This window comes from Anas acuta, chromosome 1 (genome assembly GCF_963932015.1).
Source record: "Anas acuta chromosome 1, bAnaAcu1.1, whole genome shotgun sequence".
Classification (NCBI taxonomy): domain Eukaryota; kingdom Metazoa; phylum Chordata; class Aves; order Anseriformes; family Anatidae; genus Anas; species Anas acuta.
In genome coordinates, this window is record NC_088979.1 from 14,301,390 (window position 1) to 14,326,982 (window position 25,593).

General features: G+C 38.6%; 1 protein-coding gene across 2 annotated transcripts in view; it reads right to left on the reverse strand.

Annotated features, from left to right (window-relative positions):
• Nucleotides 1–24,704, reverse strand: part of TRPC6 (transient receptor potential cation channel subfamily C member 6) — a 96,802-nt gene extending 72,098 nt beyond the window's left edge. Inside the window, exons 1-2 of one of the 2 annotated variants that reach the window (XM_068669880.1) lie at nt 24,177–24,316; nt 23,894–24,089 (exon numbers count right to left, since the gene is read on the reverse strand). Coding sequence is in view for 1 of the 2 variants with exons in the window: in XM_068669874.1 (XP_068525975.1) it covers nt 24,177–24,319 (143 nt within the window). In the remaining variant the exon portion in view is untranslated. Of the gene's footprint in view, nt 1–23,893; nt 24,090–24,176 lie in introns of both variants that reach the window. The other variant, XM_068669874.1, reaches the window with a different exon arrangement.
• Nucleotides 24,705–25,593: the final 889 nt, after the last annotated feature.

Genomic DNA, 25,593 nt, shown 5'->3' on the forward strand with positions numbered 1-25,593 from the left:
TTATATCTGGGATAGATTAACTTCATGCAAAGGCTAGGGGTGAACTGGATAAAAAGAAGTTTTCCAGAACGGATCTGGAGATCCTCAAGGTGAAGAGAACTCAGCAATGTGCCTTTGTGGGAAAGGCAACCAGCCATGTAGTGTGTTGCATTAGTGGGAGTGTTACCAGCAGGTAAGGGCACTGGTGAGCCTCTATTGGAGACATCTGGAGTGTGGTATCTATATCTGGACTCCCCAGGACAAAAAATACAGGTACATACTGGGTCAAGTCCAGCAGATGCTCAATGTGCTGGAGCACAGATGAAAGCAAACACTAAGGAATCAGCTTGGTCAACCTGGAAAAGAAAAGGCTGAGGTGAAGATCTTATTGCTTTCTACAACAACCTACTGAAAGGACATAAAGATAACTGAGCCAGACTCATCTCAGAAGTGCACATTGAAATGAAAAGATGCAGCAGGCAGAAGTTGCTACAAGCAGGAAATTAAGACTTGGTATAATTCCTCATTGTGTCACAGGTTGGTCAGAGAATTTGTAGAATCTCCATTGTTTGGAGACATTCAAATTCAACTGAAAAACGCCATGAGCAACACGCTCTGGTTGGACCTTCCCTGAGCATGGGGTTGGTCTAAATGGCCTGCAAAGGCCGCCTTTCAACCCACACTGTTCTATGATTCGGTGACACTATGAACAATGTAGTAAGCTAAATGAGTGCATTCCAATACCCAGCAACATTTCCAGGAACTGGAAATTCATTTACTGCTTCCTTTACCATTACAGAGGTAGCCTACCTTTCTACCTAGAAAATGAATACACGAGTATATTCTAGAAACACAGAAACCTAAGAAGCAGAAACTCTGAGAGTCAATTTCTTTTGCAAAGGATTGAAAAGTGACCCAGTCATCGTGGGCAAATGTGGCAATAGATTAATAGAGGCCAAGAAAAGAGCTCTTGAGAAAAGACTGAAGGAACTTGATTGTTTGTTCTCAATTTGGGAAGACTTCTGCTATACAAAAATGTTTTCACATAGACAATACATCTAAGAGGAAAAGAGTAACACTTTCTTTGGACTAGGCAAGAAGTCACATGAAGAAAAGCTGTAAAAATTAGACATTTGGCAACAGGAACTCAACATGCTATTGCCTTAAATTAAACCTGTTTTTTCAACTAAAATAATCTCATTATTTAACAAATATTTTCTGATGTGGCATTATATCAAATACTTTTCTGAGTTCTGATAAATTAACTCTATTGTCCTTCTTACTCATACAGTCCTCTATTAGCCTGTGATGCATTTCACTTTGTCTAGTCATTTTTGCCTTTAATTTTTTTTGAAAATTTTGTCTACCTTTCCACTATATTTTTCTTAAATCAGGTTTAGAGTATCTATCATTTGTCAGTTATGAAATATCACCCCTATTTGAAAGACCTATTAAAAACTGAAATAGTAAAGGAAAGATTGCCTTTAGAAACTGGAAGATTCTGTTAGCCTTGGAAAAAAAAATGATTGTAATAGTTTCTCTATTCTTTTTTTGTTTTAAATCAACTATACCTGCATGAAATTTCATTTTAAGAGACAGTCTTGTAACTATTCTGCTAGTCTATATCTGACTGAAATACAGCTTATTTTTGTCAATCATATTTCATAAATTCATTTCAGTCATCTATCCTTTTTTGTCTGTTTACGAAACAGTTGAAAAACAACAGGAAAATAATTGTATGTATTTCAGATCAAACTGCCTTAGCGGAAAAAATGAGAACCTTGTCAATAATTGAAAAGGGAAATGGTTATAATAAGAGAAGGAAGTATAACTGTAAAGTAAGTATAGTGGAATACAACAAAGTACATTTAAAGAAACTCAGAGAAAGTGTAAATAAGATCTTGGAAAATTATCTAAAAGTAAAAGGTAAAAATGTAAAAATTAAATTGAGAATTAGGAGATTAAAAAGCCAATATTATGGGGAAAAATATAAGGTTTTCTTTTGTGGAAGATCAAAAATTTAATAGATCTTCTTGGCCAAACCATGTGCCTTTCTGAATACATCAAAGTACTGGAAAGAGAAACTGTCACAGTTCGCTAAGAAAGAATACTAACACCAAAACAGATACCATGGGGACAAAAATGAAAAGATAAAGCATGGGGACAAATTGAAAAGATAAGGCACAGGAACAAAATGAAACTCCAGCTGCCTGAAGGTGCCTGTGAAGGTGCCTGAAAAGTAGTCAGAGATTATTCCAAAAACACATTAACAGAAAGCAAGGAACTAAGGCAAATTTTGGTCCATTGCTTTACCACAAGGGAAAGTTACAGTGAAAACCCAAAACAGTTAATGTACTGCTCACATCAATCTTCACTAAACTCCAACTAAAAAAGGTATTTGCAATTGGGCAATTTTCACAATTAATGGTATTTTTTAAAAAAAAAAAAAAAAAAGAGTCAGAAAACAATTATTCTGCAAGGATTCACAATCAAAACGTAAATACATATAAATAAAGATTACAAAGGGTTTACATTAGAACTGACAGCACTCAGTATGTCCATTTTTAGCCAACATAATGGATCAAAAAATGGCAGAGCTGAGCCTCTTGTTCTACTTATTAAACATACTTAAGATGTTCAAGCTTGTTTCATGATGAAAGAGCTGCTCATTTTAATGGATTCCCTAGATGAGTGTCCTACATGATACCTTGAAATTTCAATATCCATATAAAAATTCAAGACAGAGCCTTCCTGTTGTGAAGCTGGAATAAATGTATGCAAGTTCAGATATGACACTTAATTTTCCTGAAAGATGAATTTAAACATGGCTAATGTATACATTAGAGTGTTACACCACCACTGAGATATGCTGTGCTCTTCATTGTTATATAGTTACCTAAGTACCATATATAAGTAAGTACAATGTGGGAAAGGCACATGAACTAAACCACACACAGAATATAATTAGCAGAGAGAATCAGAAAACACTGGGGTAGAAAGCAAAGGAGTTTTTTGCAGCTTTGTATGTAATTCAGGTACAAATTATCCCATCACTCTTCATTGCTAAAAATAAAAATTGAGGAAGTGTTTAAGGTTCTCAAATCAAAATAAAACCCTCCCCACTTGATTACAGCTAGGAATATTGAGTTGCTTGAGTATGTGCAGAGAAGAGCAACAAAGGTGGTAAAGGGACTAGAAAACAAGAATTATGACAAGCAACTGAGGGAACTGGGGGCTGTTCAGTCTGGAGAAAAGGAAGCTGAGGGGAGAAATGATCAATCTCTACAACTACCTGAAAGGAGGCTGCACCGAGGAGAGTGACAGTCTCTTTTCTCAGGTGACAAGTGGTAGGATGTGAGGAAAGAGTCCACCAGGGGAGGTTTAGATTGGACATTAGGAAGAATTTCTTCATGGAGAGGGTGGCCAAGCATTGGAACAGACTATCCAGGGAAGTGGTGGAGTCCCCATTGTTGGAGGTATTTAAGAGATGCGTGGACGTGGCACCCAGGGACATGATTTAGTGACGTGACTCAGTAGGCCAGGTGGATGGTTGGACTTGGTGATCTTGATGGCCTTTTCCAACCTAGATGATGATTCTAATAAATTATCAGTGTAAAATTATTTCTCGTTCTAATACCTTCCAACCTGTAGAACCTCTTAACAGATGAAGTCCTACCACTCAGCTATACTAAATCATCCTTTAATCTCTATTTATGCAAATAACTCATAGACATTATAAACCATTATATTTAAAAAACTAATAAATGCTTTAAAGCACTATAACATGCTTTATCAAATGAACACATACAAACAAGTTATTTCAATATATGTATGTATAATATTTTCTTTACTCACTATTCTAATGTACCACATGAAGACTTTTTATGGATGTTCAATACAGGAACCTAATTTTTTATGTTTGGAAATTTCTAACTCATATTTTTATTATGAATTTGGACGAACAACTAACCAATATTCAAATAAGTACGGCCAAAAATTAATTTATTGTTTCCAATTTAACAAAAATGTATAATTAAATGTTAGTACACAATGCCAGTATCATGGTTAGGAATGTGATGTAAAATATGCAGCAGGAAAAATAAAAAAGAATTAATTTAACATATTTAAAACTATCTTTTTCTTTAAACTCTACAATGAAAATACTACACAGATGTGGAACTAGAAGAAAATACCTTTGTAGGAGCATAAAAGTTATAAAATATTAGAATGGGTTTGTTTTCATTTCCTTGTCTGTAGCTAAGGCCTAAATTCAGTTTAAAAAAAAAAAAAAAAAAAAGGCTCTGTGGTTTTCACTTAAGAATACACTTTAGCTCCATTAAAACCATTAAGACTTAATTGCCTGCTCAAATGTTTTCTGAATTGAAGCAATCTTAAGTGTGTGTTCAACCTTACAGAGAGGCATTTTCATATTACTTCTACTGCTCCTTACCCCTTTTGTGTATGGAAAAATAAGGTTGGATGGAGCTGTGATTTAAGCACACAGTCAAATTTGTCAAAACTAATAGTTGTTTTAAACCTCAGATTAACATAAAAAAAATACATAAATAAGTGCCTTGTAGTCCTCTCGTATTTTTAAACTACCAACAATCCGTTCAAGTTTTCCTAGTTGGACACATTTTGTTTGAAGGGAGCCCCCATACTCAGAGACAGCCTCAGAAGAGGCAGAACCTCCTCTAGCAGTGCCTGCCCCCTTTCCAGCCCTGAGCTCCTGTCTCCCCAGACACAAACCTCTCTGGCTGGCATCTGATTAAGCTGACTGCAGAAAGAAGCCAAGCCAGATGGACAACTGTGGCTCTTTCTTGTTAACATTTGTGCTATAAAGCTACCGTTGCTTTTGTCAAACTGGATTTTATAACATTCTCTGTCCTGCAGGTCCATGTTTAGTAATTTTGTCTTAAAAAAAATAATAATAAAAAAAAATCACAGGCTGCATCTCTTATACTCCAGCTGTATACGTCTTCAGCACACATTTATTTCCCAATACTTAAACAGTATTTACCTTAACTGTCCCATTAATGTCATCACCTTCCAGCAGTAGGTGAGCTCTAAGGAGCACTACCCTTTCCCAGTTATATAAACCTGGTGAGCTGCATAAATAACACTTTGGCAACCGCAACAAAGCATGAAAATATTAGCCAGTATACACTGAAACAGAGGAAGTAAAATGCATTTCAGGCTTGCAAACAAGAGCCATCTGTGGTAACACTTACTAGGACTTTAGCTTTTCCTTAGCCAACCTTATGCCCAGTCTGAACATAAAACCTCAAGAGTCTTCTCTTTCCAGACAATGGACTTAAGCTCAAGCAGTAAATATTTGTCTTTAGCTCTGTAGGGCCTTGTTGGAAAATGTCATGCTCTGACTCAACTGCTCTGCTTATGTTTGCAACCACTTGCCAGATGCTAGCGCACAACACTTAGCCGTATTATGGCAAGTGCAATAGTGTTTGCTATTGCTAAGGAAATGCTTACAGCTGAAAAGCTGTAACCCCCCTCAATAAGACCATGCAATGGAACAGGAGAAGCTGCTCCTGATTCCTGTCCCACAATGTACCCATGTAAGGGTAGCCGCAACTACTCCTGGACTTCTCCAGCAGATAAGGAAGAAAATGAGGCTATGCTGACAGAATAACTCCAGCCGCCAAGAGCTCTGCTAAGCTCTCACTGCCTTGATCATTTAATGACCAAGGGTATTTCCTTTAAATTCATTTTGATGCTATTTGTTTTTATAAAGTGGGGGAGAAAGGGAATGTGTACGAGTGTGTATGCATTTATATATCTGTTTATAAATGAAAGGAAAACAAACATACATCACAGAGCACAGTTTAATGAGTTCACTGCAGTGTTTGGGGTGTCTAGACCCAACCATAGTACCACAGCTCAATAATTGCACAGGGAGACTGGAGCACAGGGCGAAACACTGGCACAGAATCCTCCACAAGACACCTCACAAGGTTGTCTTGTCTTCCTTTACCTGTTCTCCTAGTGGTGTGAATTACTTCTGGCATGAGTCAGAGCCAATTATCATCGTTACTTTTAGCACAGTTTATTATTCAGAGTTGTAGTCCCAGGCAATAGGGTAAGGTATCATCAAAAATGTCAGAGAAACAGAAAAATCATCTCCAAGAGAAAAACTAGAGGCTATCACAAAACAGATGTTAAAAGCAACTTAAAATGTCTAAATAAGACATGAGAAGACCAGCAGTTCCACTAGCTGCTTCTTGTGCTACTTGGCCGGAGACATGCTTGCCAAAGGTTAGCAGTCTAAATAAGATATTTTAATTTTATTTTTGTATAACGATTAATTTTAGCTGGTAACATCTTTTCTATTGCTTTTCCCAAGCTGAAACTATTAGGCATCTTTCAAGAAAAGCATACATAAAAACTAAAATCCTCAGCAGAATACTTTTCATTTTCTATATCACAGAGTTGACAATAAAAACATCATGTGGTAAAGTACGAATTCCAGACAAGTGACAATTTGATGACGAGAGCAATGCCAGTATTTTCACCTACAATGCAGGTGAAGATATCAAAGCATGGAAGAAAATCAAAAAGTGAAGAATTTAATGAGGCGAAACACAGTTGTATGGATTACCCCTAAAATCTGTGGTGTATGGCACAAAGAAGTGAACTTTAATATGGCAGAACTTCAGCATGCCTTGTAGTCAGCACTGAGCTAATGCTCCAGCACGGGAATAAATTGAGATTTAATCATATGTGTCACCTTCGGGACTGAAACCAAAAATTAAATGATTACTCATTTAGTTTTTAGTTTTTACTCATGATTTAGTTTTTAGTTTTACTCATGATTTATTGGGTCTCTTCTTATTTCTTGAAAATCTGACTGTCAACACCAAATGCAACTGAAATCACTCCAATCTGCTCATCACTTCCATGGATGATGTTTGATTTTTCAGACTACTGCAGTTACAAAATTTAACAATCCTAAAATATTAATGAGGAGCATAAATTTCTAAGTATATACCCTAAATTTAGAGCTCTTCATCCTCATATATTGTTCAGATTCTGTTCTTTTTTAAAAAATATAGACTCTTTCAAGATATCCTCCTTTGAATATCTCGCACTGATCTTGACCTGTCAACCAACAACCTCAGGACTAAGAATAAGGGAAAAAGCATTCAAGGTCTTAAAAGACCTTTAAAAGTGTGGAAGAGAAGTATCAACATGAGAACCTGTTGGCATTACAGGAGTGACTAGAATTTGGTGGCAAATAACTCCATTCTGCAGGAGCAGGAAGTACGCACTCTATTCAGTATCTGATGAAGAACAGACAATAAGTCTGCTTGGGGTACAAAAATTAAAACAACCTGCATATAATTGTACTAAGGACAGAAATTAGCCTAGAGATAGAAGAGATATGCAATAATATAAGAAAGAGAATTCCGAAAGGATGGCAGGTATGATTATTCTGGCAGTCATATTTGACTGTTTGATTACGGACCTTAATATGTTTATCCACTTCTTAATTTGTTATAATCTATAATACTGTGAAATGTGTCCACCAGCTAAAATGTTTGTTTAAAAGTATTTCAACAAAATGAGAATTTCCCAAATATTCCATTTCCCAGAATTCTGTTTATGAACAAGTTCAGAGAAAATAATAAATCCAAACCAATTTTTCCTCTTTGGATTAAAAAACAAACAAACAAAACAAACAAACAAACAAACAAAAAACTTCAATAACTATAGTTTCAGTACAGGAGACATTTCTTCCGCCTCTGCTTGTGGGAAAAGAATTAAATGTATCCTATCTTTACTATGCAAATGTAATGTATAGTTAATTATATGAAATAAAAAGCAAGGCATCTGATAGAATTTACCTTGTAAGTGCTTAAAAAACAAAGTGATATCCAACAGAAAGAACAGCTGATTGGTGTTACCCAAGAAAAATAAAAATAGATAAAAAGCATGAAACTGAATTTCATGAAAACAAGAACAGAACAGAGTTATTTTTGTAGATGTTACCCATTATCTGGTACAAAGTAGGCTGAAGAAACATGCATTGTATTTAAAAAAAAAAAAAAAAAAAAAGAGAATGCTACTTAAAAACAGTGCAATATAACTTCAGGATAAAGTGCTACTGAGGAAATGTTTTCCATTTCAATATGTGCTTACTTAAAAGGGAAAAATATTTTTTTTTAAAGTAACGGCTTTATTTTACTTTTAATAGCTGTAATTACTGTTATTAAAAAATAATTACTTTGTAAGAATGAAGAAACAACGACAATGTTTATTGTTCCCTGATGTGCATAAAGTACTTGCCATCCTGACCTCGGTGAATACAGAATTGGTAGCAAGTCAAGCAACAAATTCCAGCATGAAAAGATCGCTTGCCTTTCTTAGACCAGAGGTATGATAAGGATTCCAATACATGGCACGATGTAAAACAGAAACACAATTTGAGATATCAAAGACATAAAGTGAGACAATAACTGTGACTTCATAATTGCAGAATATTTTCCTGTGATCAGTAAGATTTAAAGAAGCTTCTGCCCATCCACACCAGTTCCCATTGGATTGAGATTTCTGTTCTGCCTGACTTGAAACAGGACTTGCAATACAGTTTTGGACACCCCAAGCACATGGCTTACCAATGAATAATTTGTTATGATGAAACAAAGAAATGAGAAATCTTCCTAAGAGGCATTTATTCACACTGACACATTAACACGCAGCTTTTGGAGCACTGACACTATGTGCAATGGCAAATACCCACTGAGCATATTTCCTGATTGCCTCTTGTTGTCAAGAGAACTTCTATTCTTGGTTTTTTTTTTTTTTTTTTTTTTTTGCAATATACTCTACAGAAGAATCATAATGTAATTAAAACTTAGTTATGCAGATATGCAGAGAATCATTCTTTATCACTTAACACAAACATCCAGCAAATTTGATGAATCAAAGCAGAATAACAATTTAAGACATTTCTTTAGTCTGAAATCCCACAAACAGTAGTAGAGTTAAGACTTTTAAGACATTGGGTTTTTTTGGGGTGGATGGAAACTCTTTTGACGGAGAAAAGCTAAGCCAACAGAAGTTAGCAATAAAGTGGCCTTTTCATTATCCAGTGGCAAATACAGGTTCCGAAAAGCAAAATCTTTCAGTAGGTATTTTTGTTGCTTGTCTAAACTGTCCAAATTCACTTTTCGGATTTTGACTAAATGCATTAAAATTAAGGAGAGAAGGGAGCAGGGGAGATGTTATTCGGATCCAAACCCCAAATTGTGGAGAAGAAAGCCTTGTGATGGTTGCTTTGTAACTGATGTGAAGTGTATCACTTTGCATCAGTTCCACAGAACATTTCACTACATTATGCTGATGAAGGGAGACAGATCTGGGGTCTTGGTCACCATGGTCTCACAGGAGCTGGTCTCAGGAGGAGCTGTGCATCCCTCCGCCATGCACAAACGCACAGATAAACTGAATTCTGCCGTCTGCCAAGGCAGTCACATCACACATGGGCTGTGGGAGCACTGAAACCGTCCTTCACAATCAGCCATGGGGAAAAAAAAAAAAAAAAAAAAAAGTAATTAATATTGATTTGATTTGTGTATGATTGCGGTAGGCTTCAACAAACATTTTTAAATGTTTGTTGACCAAAACTAAACATTTTTACTTCAGACATATTGAAGCAATCTGATCAAAGAGTAAATGGTGAATATTTCCAAGAAGAGAGCTGTCAAGGGTTGCTCAGGAAAAAAGGGGGAATTTTAATTGTTTAACCATTCTAGCATGAAAACAGATACAAAACTAATAACATTTCATGTGAAAAGAAATTTCAAACTTACTCAGCTTTCACTTTTACATAGGATTTGGCAAAATGAGAAAACTGTATTCCCATTTTTTTTTGGCCAAGTCTGCAAGGAGATATTCCAGAATAAGAAGAAAAAAATAAAATAAAAATTAAAATAAAAATAAAAATAAAAATTAAAATTAAAATTAAAAAATAGTATTTGCAGAGCCCTACTTGCAACTGTTGTTTACTTAGAAGTTTTTTCTCCCCTTGATACTCATGTAAGTGGTATATATCCTGTCAGTGTCAGTATATATGACACTCAATGTAGAAGAGCAGGGAATACCAAGTTGCTCTCATGCAGAAATCATCTCTGGGATATGAAGCTAGCCTAGTCAACATATCGCTTATCTAGATGCTGCACATGAGAAATATCATGAAAATAGTTTCACTGTCCGTATTCCTTATTCTGCTACATCCTGTTCCTGGGCAAACTGAAGTTCCTGGGTGAAGATGCAGCAGCATCAGCTGGCTTTGCTGTTTTCTGAAAATTATCTGGAATTTTTAGGAAGATGTTGATTGATTATTGGAGACAGGTGGTAATAAGAGTTATTCTTCTCATTTTCTATACCTCTAACTTTCTACACTCCTTTGACACATTCCTTCAAATATTCCTAGCACCCTGCCTTTTTTGTAAGGTAATTAGCAGTCATAATTTGGTGCTTTGGTGTTTACTGTCTCTTATATTCTCAGAACTGAATATTTTTAGTATACATAGCAGCAGCAGATGCTTTTGTTCTCTTCCATCTTGTGTCCCAGCCTTGAGCTCAGGGCTTACTGAGCAGAGCAAGAGGTAAAACGATCTCAGTACAACTCTTCAGCCGAGGCTATAAAAGATTACCAAGTTGTGCCAAATGGGATCATGCTAATCTATTCAGAACGTCAGTGGCATCTCTAATTTTCAGATTCCCATGGGATAGAATGACAGCCTTCTACATTCATGCTAACAGGTCACAAATTTAAAAGAAAACAACAAAAAAAAAAAGCCACCCACAGTACAAACTCAGCAGATACAGACTCTCCACTGCACGCCCCAAGAAAAGCCCATATACCCCTTTCAAACCAAGAAGCAGTGGCCTGCTGCTGAGTGAGGCTGTGAACTTGAGAAGGATACACTTCAAATCTTGTACTGTTTTTCTTATGATAAAATGCAACCAGCCATACTGTTTTACTGTTCAGGGGATGTCTGGCCAGTAATTCCTACCTGGGGCAACATTCCACCTCTCACTATATAATATTGATATATTCAAAAGAACTGTTTCAGATAAAGCTATAAATATTCAGAAATTACTTCTCACTCAAAAAAGATATTTTGCTGTTGTATCTCTCATGCAATCCAGAATCTCCAAAGCTGTCTTCATGCCTCTAAATGAGGTGTTCATCTCTGGTGCCTTGAGGAGAAAATGGCATGCTCTCCTACATCATCAGTAGGCAGGATCCTTCCTTAAATTCCCAGGGCAGTTGCTAAACACTTGAAACAAAAATCTACCCATATAAATAATTTGTGGATGGAGGACAAGAACTTTGGATGAATACTTGGGTCACCAACATATCAAAAAAACAGATTTTAATTTGTTCTTGAACAGAAAACATTCCTGGTTTTACCATTCTAAAAACTGCAGAGCAAAATTTTGGTTACAACTGAAGTACATTCTCCAATTCAGCCTGTGCTAGGCTGCATGCAGACTGCAGAAGCATTACATTTATTAAAGGTGATATCAGTGAGTCATGCATGTAACTCAGAGGGGAGAACATCTGATATCACAGAATGTTGGTAAACAGCCTTAATTGTAAGAAATTCTATTTTGAGACAAAGTTACACCACCACTTCCAATTCTATTTTATCCATGTCAACAAAGAGGAAAATTAGGCAAGAGAGGAACTGAAATTCTGCAAAATCTTTTGTGACACTCATGGAATTGATTGTTATAATTATTTTTTAAAATAAGCAGATTTAATACTTCTTCATATTATAAGCTGACTTTCTAATCGAAATGAAGGATATTGCTTGGCCCGTGTTTGAATATAAATTAGAAAAAAAAATATTTCTGTTACCAGATAAACCCATTAGTATCTGTTCTTCTTCTACCTCTGTTCTCTAATGCAACGCAGACAATTAACATGCAAAATATTTCTCTTCTTAATTCTCTCCTCTCCCCCCAAAAAATCAATCTATGTTGCATAGTTCAGTATTCAAAGGTCAGAACATCTATCCATATACATATGGGTCAGAATTTAGTCTTAGTCAAAGAATAACATACCGTTTTTCACTGCGGATATTTCTCATTTTTGACGTCTGCTCCAGAAACATATCATCTTTTCCTCCATATTTAAATTACCATCATTGACATATATTACAAAACATACAGTGAAAAAGACATTCACGAATGTTAAAGACTGAGGATAATATTTCCCACACAGGCATATGAATTCAAATCCCACTGAAGTCAGCAGCAATACATCTGCACATTGTGGAATATAAATGTGCCATTCATCAACAATCATTCTACTGTATTTTAGTCACCAGTGTGATTCACCCAGTCCTGGAACAGACCTGATGAACTATGCTCTGAAGGGGCCTGTCTCCTCCACAGAGGATGGAAGGAGCCCACACGATGTCAGGCTAGTTGCTTCATTTCAGACAAAGCTCTCAGCCTCTCCTGCACCTGCTGCCACCTTTGCCACCCAGGCAGCACCCTTAAAATAAGGGGAAAGCTTGCTGACTGCCACGGAGATGGAAGAGACACAAGGATTTCAACATTCTAACCCCAAATCCTATGTCTAAATCAAAACCAAATGTAGATGCCAGAGTCACTGACATTTTCACTGAATGTAGGATTTGAAAACAAACCATGGATGGGTGTGAAATTTTGATCAATTCTTATATGCTTGATCCACAATATGAAATACCTAGCACCTTACCTTACAGTTCAAGACTCATTAAATCTGCTTCCAAGAGAGGTAAAACTCAGGAACATGAAGCTACTGGAATTTGCTTGCACATTATTAGTATCAGGAGTGCTCAAAAGTGCACATTCACATATGCATGCACACTGCCTTTGGGGAGATCCCTGGACATGTAGCAGCCCTCCTACACCCTCCTCGAGTTTCAGTTAAAAGGAAATCCAGATGGGAAGGGCATTTCCCCTTGGTGAATCCTCCTGTTTCCACTCCTCTTCACTATGTACCTCTGTGCCATTTCTGGCCCTCTGGACAGATCAAGACTTGTGTGCTGGTAGGAAGAACCAAGGCACAGGCAGAGTCAGAAGAGGCACACATGCACAGCAGTGATGTTAACCCTGTACCAGTGATTTCTTCATTGATTCTTGCAGACAGGTCAGAAATCCTGCACAGGCTGAAGCTGGTCAATTCAAGGGATATTCTTTCCCTCTAAGTTGTTATCAAATGCTCTCACTGACAGCTATAGAGATTTCTGTTGTTTTTCTGATTTGATGTAAAAATCAATAACATAGAAACGTTGGGTCATTAAAGACCCTCAGGCAGTTCTGTAAGACTAGAGCCATTAGCCTTGCTGTCTCTGCAGTGTTTGCCTAGATTCTTTTTTACATTTCCTTTCTTCTCATGCATTGTTTTCAAATGCTGTTGCTGATTTTAGGCTGGAAGTGCCTGTGGGAAAATAAATCCCAGTATATATTTTATATATCATCTTATTAAGTAAGATCATTATTACTTTATCATACACAGCAGTGCTGAAATTTCACAATCACATCAGTTGCTGTTTACCTACCAATGTGCCCATAACATATGCTGCTCATTAAATAGCGTTTTTACCTAACTCTCTAAAATTCTTTTCTGAATAAAAGTAGAGAACATTCACTTGTACTGCTTTGTACAGCAAGGAGTGTTCACTCTGCAAACCTTCTGGAAATACTGTTATTGCTGACTTTTTTTCTTAGAAGTGCTCTCCAAAATGTTTTAAATACTATAGACCTTTTCTTCAGATACTCACATTCCTCTCCCAGTCTAGTTTTTGCTTGTTTTGCTTGTTGCTTAGATGCCAGCTCAAGATACTTGCTGTTCTTCCTCTGCAATATCTGCTGTGTTGCCATAACTCCTTCATCTTTCCTGGACAGCCAGAGGTTGGCCAGAGGTTGTTACAGACTCTCACAGCTTCACTGGCCTCACTGGGATGCAGGACAGCAGCACAGACTGCGGCCCAAACTTCCCAGTGGCTCTGATGCTGTGTGGTTTTAGTTTTTAAGATCCTGAAGTGAGAACACTGAAGGGAGGCCATACAAAATACCTAGTAGCCTTAGAAGATTTCGTCCGATCCCCACTGTCTGAAGGTAGAGTTATCTTAACTAACTTTTGCTGGCATTACCACACTTAGATCCAAATTATGAATTGTCATTGCATTTTTAATGTGTATTTCTCAACATAGAGACAGAAAGGAGAATGAAATAGAGCATTGTAAGAATCTAAGATTCACTTGAGAAAGCTAAGAAAACAGCAGCCTTCCTAAACTGTCTTAAGAAATTAATGGGAAACTTGTTTTTAGAGGCAGAGAAAAAGAAGAGCTACAGAGGAAGAGTAATTGCTGCCATCCAGCTGCCTGCTCTTTGCATCTGATCTGTCAGATAATTTAGTCAGAGCAGGACTTAAATGTCTCAGTGGAAATTTTAAAGGTTTTACTGCAAATATCCTCAAGTATCCTGCTGCACAGAAGATTATTTAATTTCACCTCCCTGGTCCATGTTATGCCTACGTTGAGTCTGAACCCTCCCAGCAGCCATCCTAGCCTATGTGCTCCCACCAGGAGAAACCCATAGGCAAGTGCACAGAGGAAAACAAAAGCAAGGAAGTGGAGATCCATGAGATCATGTGGGTGTCAACAGACCCATGAACGTGCATATTCGTTCTTCATGTCAGAGCTATGAGAGGCTCAGGAGTTCTCAGAGCACTGGATTTCCCTTTAAATAAGCACAACTAACATACTATATATTTATATCAACTTCTAACAGATTACTCTCCCTCATGTGCACATGATAAAAATTCTACAAGCTTTAAATGATCATTTCAAGATATTTTGCTACTTCATATATTTGGATCATATTAGGTTTATTGCAATTAAATATAAATTAATGAATCTAGCATGACAAAAAAAAAAAAAAAAAAAAAGAATAGAAATATATCTTCAACTCATGTATAATGCAACCAGCCTTACAAGTGCAGATAATCAATGAGAAAATTATGGCACTTGTGATATTTCATTACTAAATTTAAGAAAACACTTTCCAATTGAAAGTAATTTTAAATTAGCTTAAGGAAATTATGCATAAAAACAAAGATTAGCAGAGTGGAACTAAACTAATATAGAAAATCAATTATTGCTTTGCAAATGGAAGGGAAAATTGTTCTTTAGCCTTTGAACATGAAGAACAGCTGGTTAGGAGTAATTTTCAAAGAGGTTCACTGCATTTTCTGAAAGGATTATCAAAATGAAAAGATCAGTACAATGGTTCAGATCCTATGTAAATCACTAAACATGATTAGAAGCTCACAGAATGTGACTGTAAATCTTGGCACATATGAACAACGAGGTGTTACTGCAAATGGTTAGGGAAAAAATGCAAAACCTACTGTTTTAGCTAACATCTGGATCTCTCCTGGCTCTAGGTCTCTATTTGTCGGGGCTTGTGAGTAAACACAGCCCTTGTCACAGCTCAGCGCTGCTTGTGCTGTTACACGTGGGATGGATGCTAAGCAATCAGATTTATCAAGCACCTGCCCCATCACAAGCTCATGGATGTGCTCCTGCACATGCGTGGGGCTAAGGGGAAGCTGGTAGAGATCCTGAGATGAGCAGAGAAATGAGAATTGCAACATTAGCTGCAATGAGTCTCAACAGTACAGACTTTCTGAGCCTTGTGATGCCAGTTGCCAAAGCATCCGTCCACAAACTGCACCTCAGTTTGAAGCATTTTACTTACTGCTGCGATATGCGGGGTGCTGTAGAGGTGTTTAATTGACACAGACCGTGATTTAAAACGCTGTTGTGCTAAGAACCACTCTCGGCTGCCAAGTGCCCAGTGTCTGGAAGGCTGACAGCTGGACTCTGTGCGACATGCCTGTTTGCAATGCACTAAGAGAGCTTTACAAGAAGTGCCAAGTATTGGGTTATTACCACTTGGCAGGCTGAAGACGTGTACATATCATAGGCCTAACAAAGTTGAGCAGTCGGATATGGCTACCTGTTCTAAAAAAAGGAGAGAAAAAATCATGTACAGAATACATGAAATATGTACGCCAAAGACAAAATCTTACAGATGAGAAATATCACTCAAAGATGAGGGAATCTGCCCTCCAAAAGGCTTCTAAGCAGCCAGTCACAATTCCTAAATCCAGGCAAGACACACAACTGGCAAAACCCAGATTGGGCCAAGAGGAAAATTAGTAACCCAGCATTCATCTGAATTCTCAGTACTGACAGAAGACAGAAGGCACCAGACCAGCACTTTAGCCCACATTAACAGTCTCTTGGGCACATACCTATTTTCTAGTTATGCTGATCAGGATGTGATTAAAAATGAAAAAAAATCCAGAGGATCCAGGATGGCTGTGGCCGCTAGCAGCCTTCTTAATAGCTCCTTGCTCTCAGGACAAGTATTTTCCAGCTCTGAGTTAAATAACGCTTGCTTGTAGGTCCCTACAGGTCATGGCTAAATCAAGAGACCTCTCTTTTGGAATTAAGAACTCAGCAGGCTCAAAAGCAGAAGTTTGCCCTTGTTAGCAGAGATTAATCAAAGTCTGATTAGGAAAGTATGGGATGTCCCATGCAGCCCAGAGATTACCACTTGCTGTGTGCACAAACATCAGCGAACCACAACAAAGCAAGATGTAAACTTGTTTGAGTAGTTATTTCTGCAGGTGGTCAGCAGGAGTTGCTGCTGCTCACTTACAACTAAAGTAAAATTGTAATGTGAACCTGCTAAACATCCAGGCTATCTAACAAAACTCCCACTACTTTCAATGAGAGGACTTAATTTAATTGAGTATGTGATGCCATTTTTAAGAGATGCACTGTTTCATTCAAAATTTGGTAACAAAACAGCAGACAAGATTCATTGAAATTTACCAGTCTGAATATCCTCTGAAACTGTCAGCACTGCATCACCAAACCTCGTGATCTGTATTCCATTTTGCTTGTTTATTTTTCAATCTAACTTGCATCCACCACCATCTTGTGGTTCAGCGTCTTTCCTTCTACCTGCATGGGAAGACCTCACATATCAAATAATTAAAAAGAACCTCAGTTCATTAATCATTTCACTAAGGTAAATACTGACATCAAAACCAGTACTTATTCCATTTCTAAGGCAAAAACAAATAACTCCAGTCACATTCTTCTGAGCTGGCAATGGGCAAGCTCAGGTTGGTTTTGTTTTTAATTAATGATGTATTAATGTTAACAGCAGTATGACTAAGGGCATGACTGAAGGTATGTTTGAGCGATGAGGCACATCTACTTCTCAGTGATTCACAACTACTATTATTATTACTATTTGTCATTTTTACTTCATCACTACAATTTCACTTTAAAAGAAAGTAGACCATCCACAGCAAAGGCTTGACCCTCCAAACCCACATCCACTACACTTCCATTTTTAAATTAGTTTTTTGGCTTTTGTTTTTTAGCAAAAGGAAATAACATCCAATTGCTGCAGAAAGCAAGCCATGCACACCTCCCACATAACCTGAAGAACACCCCCAAGATGACAATTCTTGATGTGCAGTTCCTCTACACTGTTCCACTTACTTGTGTTTTTTGTAGCCAAGCTCCCATCTCATTCCTATTTTTTTGTTATTTACAAATGTCTACTTATACGTATTATGTTGGTGAGATAATAAATGTGTGCTGTCAATTGTTCTTGTGCTATGGAAAGGTGAAGTTGTGTAGAAACAGATATAGAAAATAAACCCAGATTTTAATTAGTCATCTTCCCTTTATATTCCACAATTCATCTATTTTGCTGAAGATAATGTATTTATGTATTTAAATTGTCACTGCTAAACAAACAACCATTCCACTGCAAGATTAAAATGTTAATCCATTCCAGAGAAAACTGTATGTAATTTAATTATCACTAAGCTTTCTGTCCACATTTAACTATCAAAACTTACATTTAAATGCATCTTATCAACCAAATCCTTTAAGCTCCCTGTTGAGTAGATTCCATGTGCATATCTACACTCACAAGTATGTGTGCACGTGTGCAAACGTATATATAAAACTATTGTTATGCACTTTCAAATTGTAGCCCTTTGCTAAGCCATTGCCTTGCACAGTTTGATGTAAGAAACCAAGCAGAATTTGATGAATATAGTTTAACTGCCAAAATTTTCTTTTCACCATGTTTGCTGAGTTCAAATGCCTAAACATAGCCTGATGAGGTAGACCCATCATGCCAATTCATTGTTACCTGGGGATATTGACATTTTGTGGGAATTCTTCAAGTAGCCAGTTATTATAACCCACAGCTTCCGCAGTGGCAAATGCTGTTGGGAGGGTGTTTGACAAAGAGCACGCTTGTTATTAACATTTGCAATGAAAAGTATGCTGTACATATCCCACGCATTTCTTTATCGCTACTCCACCTTCACCATGCAAATCCAACAAATGACTTGGATTTAAATGGAAAGCTTCCAGTTTTATAAAATTAGGTCCCACAGTGAGGTAACTTATTTTTTTCAGTAACTGCATCTGAGTGACCTGCAGATCTACCTTTTTTCTTAAGAATGGGTATGAATAAGCCCTCAGAAATATTGCTACAGGTCAAGCAAAATGGATTATATAGTTTTACCACATGGCATTCCTCAAGTAATGCAGCAGACCAAAGGAAGCTTTCTGCTACATTAGTGAACATATGCAGTGAATACACAAGAGCCTAGCAACTAAAACCAACAAATCATGTAAGTCTTCACCAAAAAATGAATGTCTGTAGCTCAGCTTACCTTTGAGAGGTAATTTTCTGGTCTTGTACCAGTTTCAGCATAAGCCTACTGTATTTCTAGCAACTTCAAAGCACAAAACTATCCAGTAGGAAACCTCACCTGTGGAATAGAGTCTGCTCTGGGGACATACTGGAAGGGAGCATTCTAAAGACTACCAGACCTTTTTGAAGACCACCTATCCCTGGCCAGCTTAACTTTGTATGGTTAAGCTACAGCAGTACTCACTACCAACAGACCTCAGCTATCCACAGTAGGTCCACTCTGCTGGTTTTTAAAAGAAACTTTTACTGAATGTCCTAATCCCAATAAGCATGATTCTGGTTTCTTTTTCCTTTATTTCTGATGAGACATAAAAATTCTGATGAGACAGGAAACATTAGAACACAGTAATATCAAATAAACACGTTTCCTTTTGATTCAAGGGAAGTATTTGCTATTCTTCACTCAGACCAAAAAAAAAAAAGCATATATATAAAAAAAAATGAACTTAACATCAAGCATACCTCTAGTTCAAAGTGAAGCATTCCCTTATAGATACTTGTACAAAATAAAGAGGGAACTAAAAGTTGTTTTGCCAGGGACTTGGTCATAATGGTGATGTTTTTTTAACCAAGACTTTGAGGATTAAATTTAGTCACCCAGAATATGAGAAATTCAGGCATTATTTTTCTCCTCTGCACTGTAGGAACTAGATCCATTAGTCCCAATTCACAGGGAAGTGTTCTATCCACCACACTATAAAAGGAAACAACCTCTCTTTCCCTGTACTAATTCTTCCACCTTTCTGTTGTCAACAAAACCACTGCAAGAGATTTTTCAGATGATACAGCATCTCAGCAGAGACTAGCAATCTGAAGCACAGCTGCCACGTTGCACATTACTCCCTGAAGAGATTACGTCTAATGAAGAGTCTAGGAGATAATTTTACAGGTCATTTCAAGCAAGATAGTTCAGGATGCAGATAAAAATGATGTTATGCCAACAGCAGAAACTATTAGAGACAGGAAAGAAATTATTAAGTATATTATTTAACAGTGAAAGTGGCTTAAAGCATGTATTGGATTTGTTAATGCTGAGAACCACTTGATCTAACAACCACAGAAGCCGAGGAATAATCTGCGCCTCAAGGCAGTTATGCACATCAGAACCTTTTTCTTTCACATTTCTTTCACACAATCTGATAATTTGTGTGCCTCATTTACTTTACAACTGATATTTTAATGCATAATTGTCTGTCCTTTCTGACACGTATAAGAAAATATATTTCTTTTTCACAATGCAAAATATTTCAAAGTATAAATAAGCAATATAAGCAGATGTCTGACTGAATTAGTGCATTCTGACTATCTCCATATGCTCACAATATATTCTCCAATAACATGTTTTCAGCAGGGAAGTTTATACAGGGACTGTCACTTTCAAATTCCACTGCAAAATAGTGCTCACGTTTGGGGTTAGACCTTAAAATGCACTTTCCATCTTCTTTTAAACTACACACTAGGGGTTCTATGCCAGTGAAATACTTGCAAAAGAGAAAAAGTTTCTTCTGACTTATGTGTGGCAATGGAATTTTTTGGTACATTAGGGGCCAGACTTGATAACTAGATGGAAGAAGATTACTAGAAAGAGTGTTTACTTACGTAACATTTCTAAAACACAATTATTAAATTCTTAAGAAAGTAACCCTATCTTTTGGAAACCATATAATTACGAATTCTGTAAATTGCCTGAAGTGTGTTTCCCTAACAGAGGTTCTGAAAAGCAAGGTATTTCAGCACAAGTTCCCATTAGAACTTTTTGTACAGCACTGAAAATAAAAGATTATTTTATAAACATACCAAAAAAAAAGAGGCTGTGACCCTGTCTGGCATGGTTACTGAGCCCAGGTTGTCTTGTGTACAAGGAAGGTAGCAGCTACCTCAGAGACAGTACTGCTCAGAGTAGTACTAAGAGTAGTACTGCTCATTCAGTACATTGTAATGAAACTCAGATAAAGCCTCAAGTATGTGAACAATTCTGTCAGCTCTCTCACTACTCACAGAGTCAGTTAGCACTGACAGGTCAATATTTCAAATTTTTGTCCAGTCTACAGGTAATTTAGTACTTAAATATTAAATAATTATTTAATTATATATATACACACATATATGAAAGCATTTTTTCTGTCTCAGCCTAGATGTACCTGAGAACAATACAATCAGTGCTGTTAAACTCATTGACACAAATTCAAGACAGTTGGTTTGGCAATTATTCCTATTTTAATATAACTGCACGGTTTACAATTAATGAATCATCTAAAAAGTCACCTCAAAGGAAAAAAAAAAAAAAAAGGCAACCTCAGTATTTTATTAAATTGACAATAATTTGCTCTTACAAAGGGACTGTATATGAAGGCTCAGGAGTAACACTACTGAACTGAAGTAGAAGTGGTTGATGGATTAGGTCTTTAGCTGCAAATACAAGAAATGGGTCTCTTAGAAAAGATATTTTAGAATCCAGCCACTATGCTACTTCAAGGCAATCACAAAGAGACACATGAAAAACGTGTTCTAGAAACAACACAGGCAGTGACATCAGCACTAAATGACCACTCGAAGAAAACCTTTCCTTGTTATCAGCCCACATGTCAAATGACAGTCTAACCAAGCCACCATTATTGTGTGCTTCCCCCTCACAATGTTGAAAAGGATGTACAGGGCAGATCTTGTGGACCTCAGCTGTACTCTGCATCCCTGTTCTGCATTAATCACCATCACATGAGATGTTCTTGGGGCATTTTTGCCTGTGCAAATGATGCACATCATTTTCCAGTTAGTTTGACAAAAATAACCTTAGCGACTGGATGCACCAGGAAATACTATAAGTGACACACAAGTAGTTTTAGTAAAAATATTTTAAAACACACACTGATGGGAGGGTTATTTTATTGTGTTTGCATTGAAGCGTAAACATACTATTCAGTTTCATGGGACATAACAGCTCTTCCTCAATAGACAGGCCCACAGACCCCTCGGTTTAGACTCCTACTCCAATGGCCACCAATGATTCCTCCATGGACTTTCACAGAAGAATATGGAACCTTACGGCATGACCAGCTCCCTAAGCTGCCACATTGCTGGAGAAGAAGCTGAAGAATAAACATCGATAGCACACATATGGACAGACTTGGTAAGACATGCATGCTGGGCCCAAGTAGATTTCATGGCAAGCAAACCACTGATTTCACATAATTTATCTCTCTGGGTAATGCAGGCCCTTCATCAACACTATCTTCATGATCTCCAGAGACCTTATGATTCTACTGATACAAAGTAAGATTCAGATAGTACTCTCCACTGTAACATCATGAAATACTGGTCATTTTGAAGATTTCAAAAGAAGGCAGAAAAAAGTGTTCTTAACACATGCAGATTACAAAGGTTATAAATCATATATCCCAAACACCAGCACTGTGGTCTTGTTCTTGGCCATATGAAGGCCACTGGTAAAACTATTGGCTTCCAGCTCAAGAGACAGCACAAAAGGTATGTAAAATATGATGCAAGTGGACTTTAGGCAGTAAAATTCAAAACCTGTACTTAGGACATCACCTCTTCCTGGAGGAGCCTGTGCTCACTGCGTTCATCTTTGCCAGATTAGTTAGAGTTTGTAAGTGGTTCTGTGCAGGTAATGTCTACAAGGTGCACATAAAGTGGCTCCTTAGAAGAAGATGAGAAGCCCCATACAAACTTTCCCATGCCTAATGTGCATCAAAAAATAAGCACAGCAACAGCAAAGTCCCCTAGAGCACCTTTTTTAGTAGCAACTATATAAAAAATGAGAATGGGCACATTTCTCATGTTCACATCTGCCACTCAGATCAGGTAGCATCTGTCTGTTCTCAAAGACTGATAGAAACAACTTCCACAGGGAGAGGCTCCCATACAGCAGAATCAGCCATCTAAGACCTTGATGTGACACAACTTGAGATAAAATCCTGCATTTAGTGCTACCCAAGCTCTATAAAGCAACCTAATTAGGATGTAGGCTTTCCTCAAAGCCTTTCTGAGATGATGAGACATGATCTCCACACTTGTGTGCTGGACCAAGAGCTGCTAACACAGGCTTATACTGCTGAAGGGAAAACATTAGCATCCCACAGCTCTTGAAGATCTTGTTTTAAGATACTGTTTAAATCACTTAAGCAAGGTATATCCTCTTGCAGCTGGACAACCATTCTGAATGAATCCACAGCAAAGGAACTCAACAATTGGCATATTAGTTCAGAGCTGAAGTCCACCTAGCCAGAAGCAGTCCCTGCACTACTCATCATTAGATTTTGCTCAGGAAATCATTCACTAGACAGATACATTCATTCATATTGACACGGGGATTAAGTCCAGTGTAGAATAATGTATGCTCCTATAGCTACATGATCATACTGAACTAGTAACTACTCTACAGCAAAAAACACTTAGGAAGAGCAATATAGTTGTGATTTCTGAAAACTCTGTTCTTAACTGAGCATATAAATAATCAAACACTGTGAGTATTACCATTTTTCTTGCAATTATTTATTTTCTACATCCAGGTAGATGACAAATGGCTGGTAAGTTCCTCATAGATGAAACCAAAACAACTAGAAGAGGTACACAACTGGAGTTCATCAGTTAAGCAGTCAATCCAATTTGTGTAAAAGAAAGTACAGAGCTTCCACTAATCACCTGGGATTTTCAGACTCATCTCACATTGCTTAATACCTACCCATATTCCTCCTCTGTGGGACAACTTCTCCTCAGAAGCACTAACAAGTGATAATTATGGGACTCACGCTGACAGCACAGAACCAGGGAGAAAGTGTAAACAGAGAGCGTTAATTGACCTGGTTTTTAAAAACTGCGGCTCCCGGAACCTTTGTCGTTTATGTTTCATTTAGTTTTCATGGCATATGTCCTTCCACCCTACTTCAAACGACAAGAGCTACTCAGCAAAACTTGGACAATCAAAGTACAGCGGGCTACGCGCCTCTGACAGAACGCAGCAAGGGAAGGACCGCGGCTGTACGAACACGACCGCGACGTGCGCTCACTCTGCGAGTTAATATTCCCGTAACTACGTTGAACCCACCAGACACAGCGTTAATTTTAACGAGGAACGACGCGGGCTCGGCAGCAAACGGCAGCAAACGGCAGCCCTCCTCATCATCCTCCTCCTCCTCCTCCTCCTACTCCTCCTCAGGGCGCTGGGGTCCCTCTCCCAGCAGAGCGGGCACTGGAGGGGCTGCGGCCGGTCGGAGGGGCGCTCGCCGCGGCTGTTTCTTCGCCTTTTAAAAGCAAAAAAGCTGCCCTGCAGGGGGGAGAGGATGGAAAGCGGCCCCAGCCCGCCCGCCGCAGCCCGCCCCGGCACTCACAGCGGGTAGAAGGCGTAGGGCGGCAGGGCGCTGTCCTCGCCCGGCTCCGCGTCCAGCAGCAGGTAGTCCTGGCTGTCGTTCCGCCGGGTGCCGGTCCCCGGCGAGCCGCCCTTCCTCGGGGCGTAAGGCTGAGCCTGGCTCATGGCGTCCCGCGCCGAGACGGGGTCGTCGTCGTCGTCGCCGAGCCCGCCCGGGGCACCCGGCTCCCTCAGGGCGCCGCCGGAGCAGCGCGGAGAGCCCCGCTCGGCGCCGCCCTGCCCGCCCCGCCGCACCGCGGCGGCCGCCTCACGGCGTGGCGGGCCCCCGGCGGGAGAGAAGGAGGGAGGGAAAGAGGGATGGAGGGAGGGATGGAGGGAGGGATGGAGCCGGCTGGGAGGCGAGAGGCAGCAAAGTTGGAGCGCGGCAGGGGCGGGAGGTGGGAGGGCGGAGGGCGCCGCTCGCCTCCCCTCAGGGGCCGCGGCGTCTCCCGGCCCCGCCGCCAGCCCACCCCCGGCTCCGCTCGGACCCCGGCTCCCTTCACACTCCCTACTCCCCCGAGGGGGCTGCCCGGCCTGTGTGGGGACAGATTTTGGCTTTCAGGGCTTGGCCTTCTGAAGAGGTCACTCCAAAATACTCTCCCCACCCCCCAAAACCAAGGGTTTGTACCCCAAGGAGGAGAGATGCTCACCTTCAGCCGCTTTTTACACACGACGTGGCCCACGGGGATCTGAGCAAAATCGCACTGACGGCTGTTCCCCTGGAAATTTAGCGGGACTGCAAACACACAGGGACTTGTTAGCTCCGGCTTTCACGGGGCTGGAACTTCTTGTTTTCTTTTAACTTGGAAATACGGTGTTTGTGGTGCTTGTGTCCCATTATAAACACCTCACCAGTTTCAAACAGAACTTGTTTTTGTCACCTCCAATAACTTCAGATAACAGCAGGGGCAAAATATGGCCATTCTTAGCCTAATAATAATAATAATAATAATAATAATAATAATAATAATAAAACAAATGTTCTGGTTATAACACTTTAGCAAAACTCATTGCAAAACTCATTCCACTTGTATGTATGCTGTTTCAGTTGTAACATTGTCTTTTAGTGGTGGTGTTATTTTACTAATAAAAATCTTAATAGCTTAAACACATAAACTTTTGGTGATGTTATTTTACTAATACAAATCATATTAGCTTAAATATACTAAACACAAACTTTTCTGAAAAAAAATGTATTGAAGAAATAGCATCTGATATTTAGTCACCTTTCACATTATGTAACATTATAATAGGCTTACTATGTCACACAGTAGTGTTTATAACTAAATGTTGTAAAGGTACAGGTAAAATGAACATCTTTGAATAAAATCTCTCCCTCATCCCTAAACATGTTCTCATCTCAAAACCATTGCTAGTATGTGTATAGTATATGTCCTTAT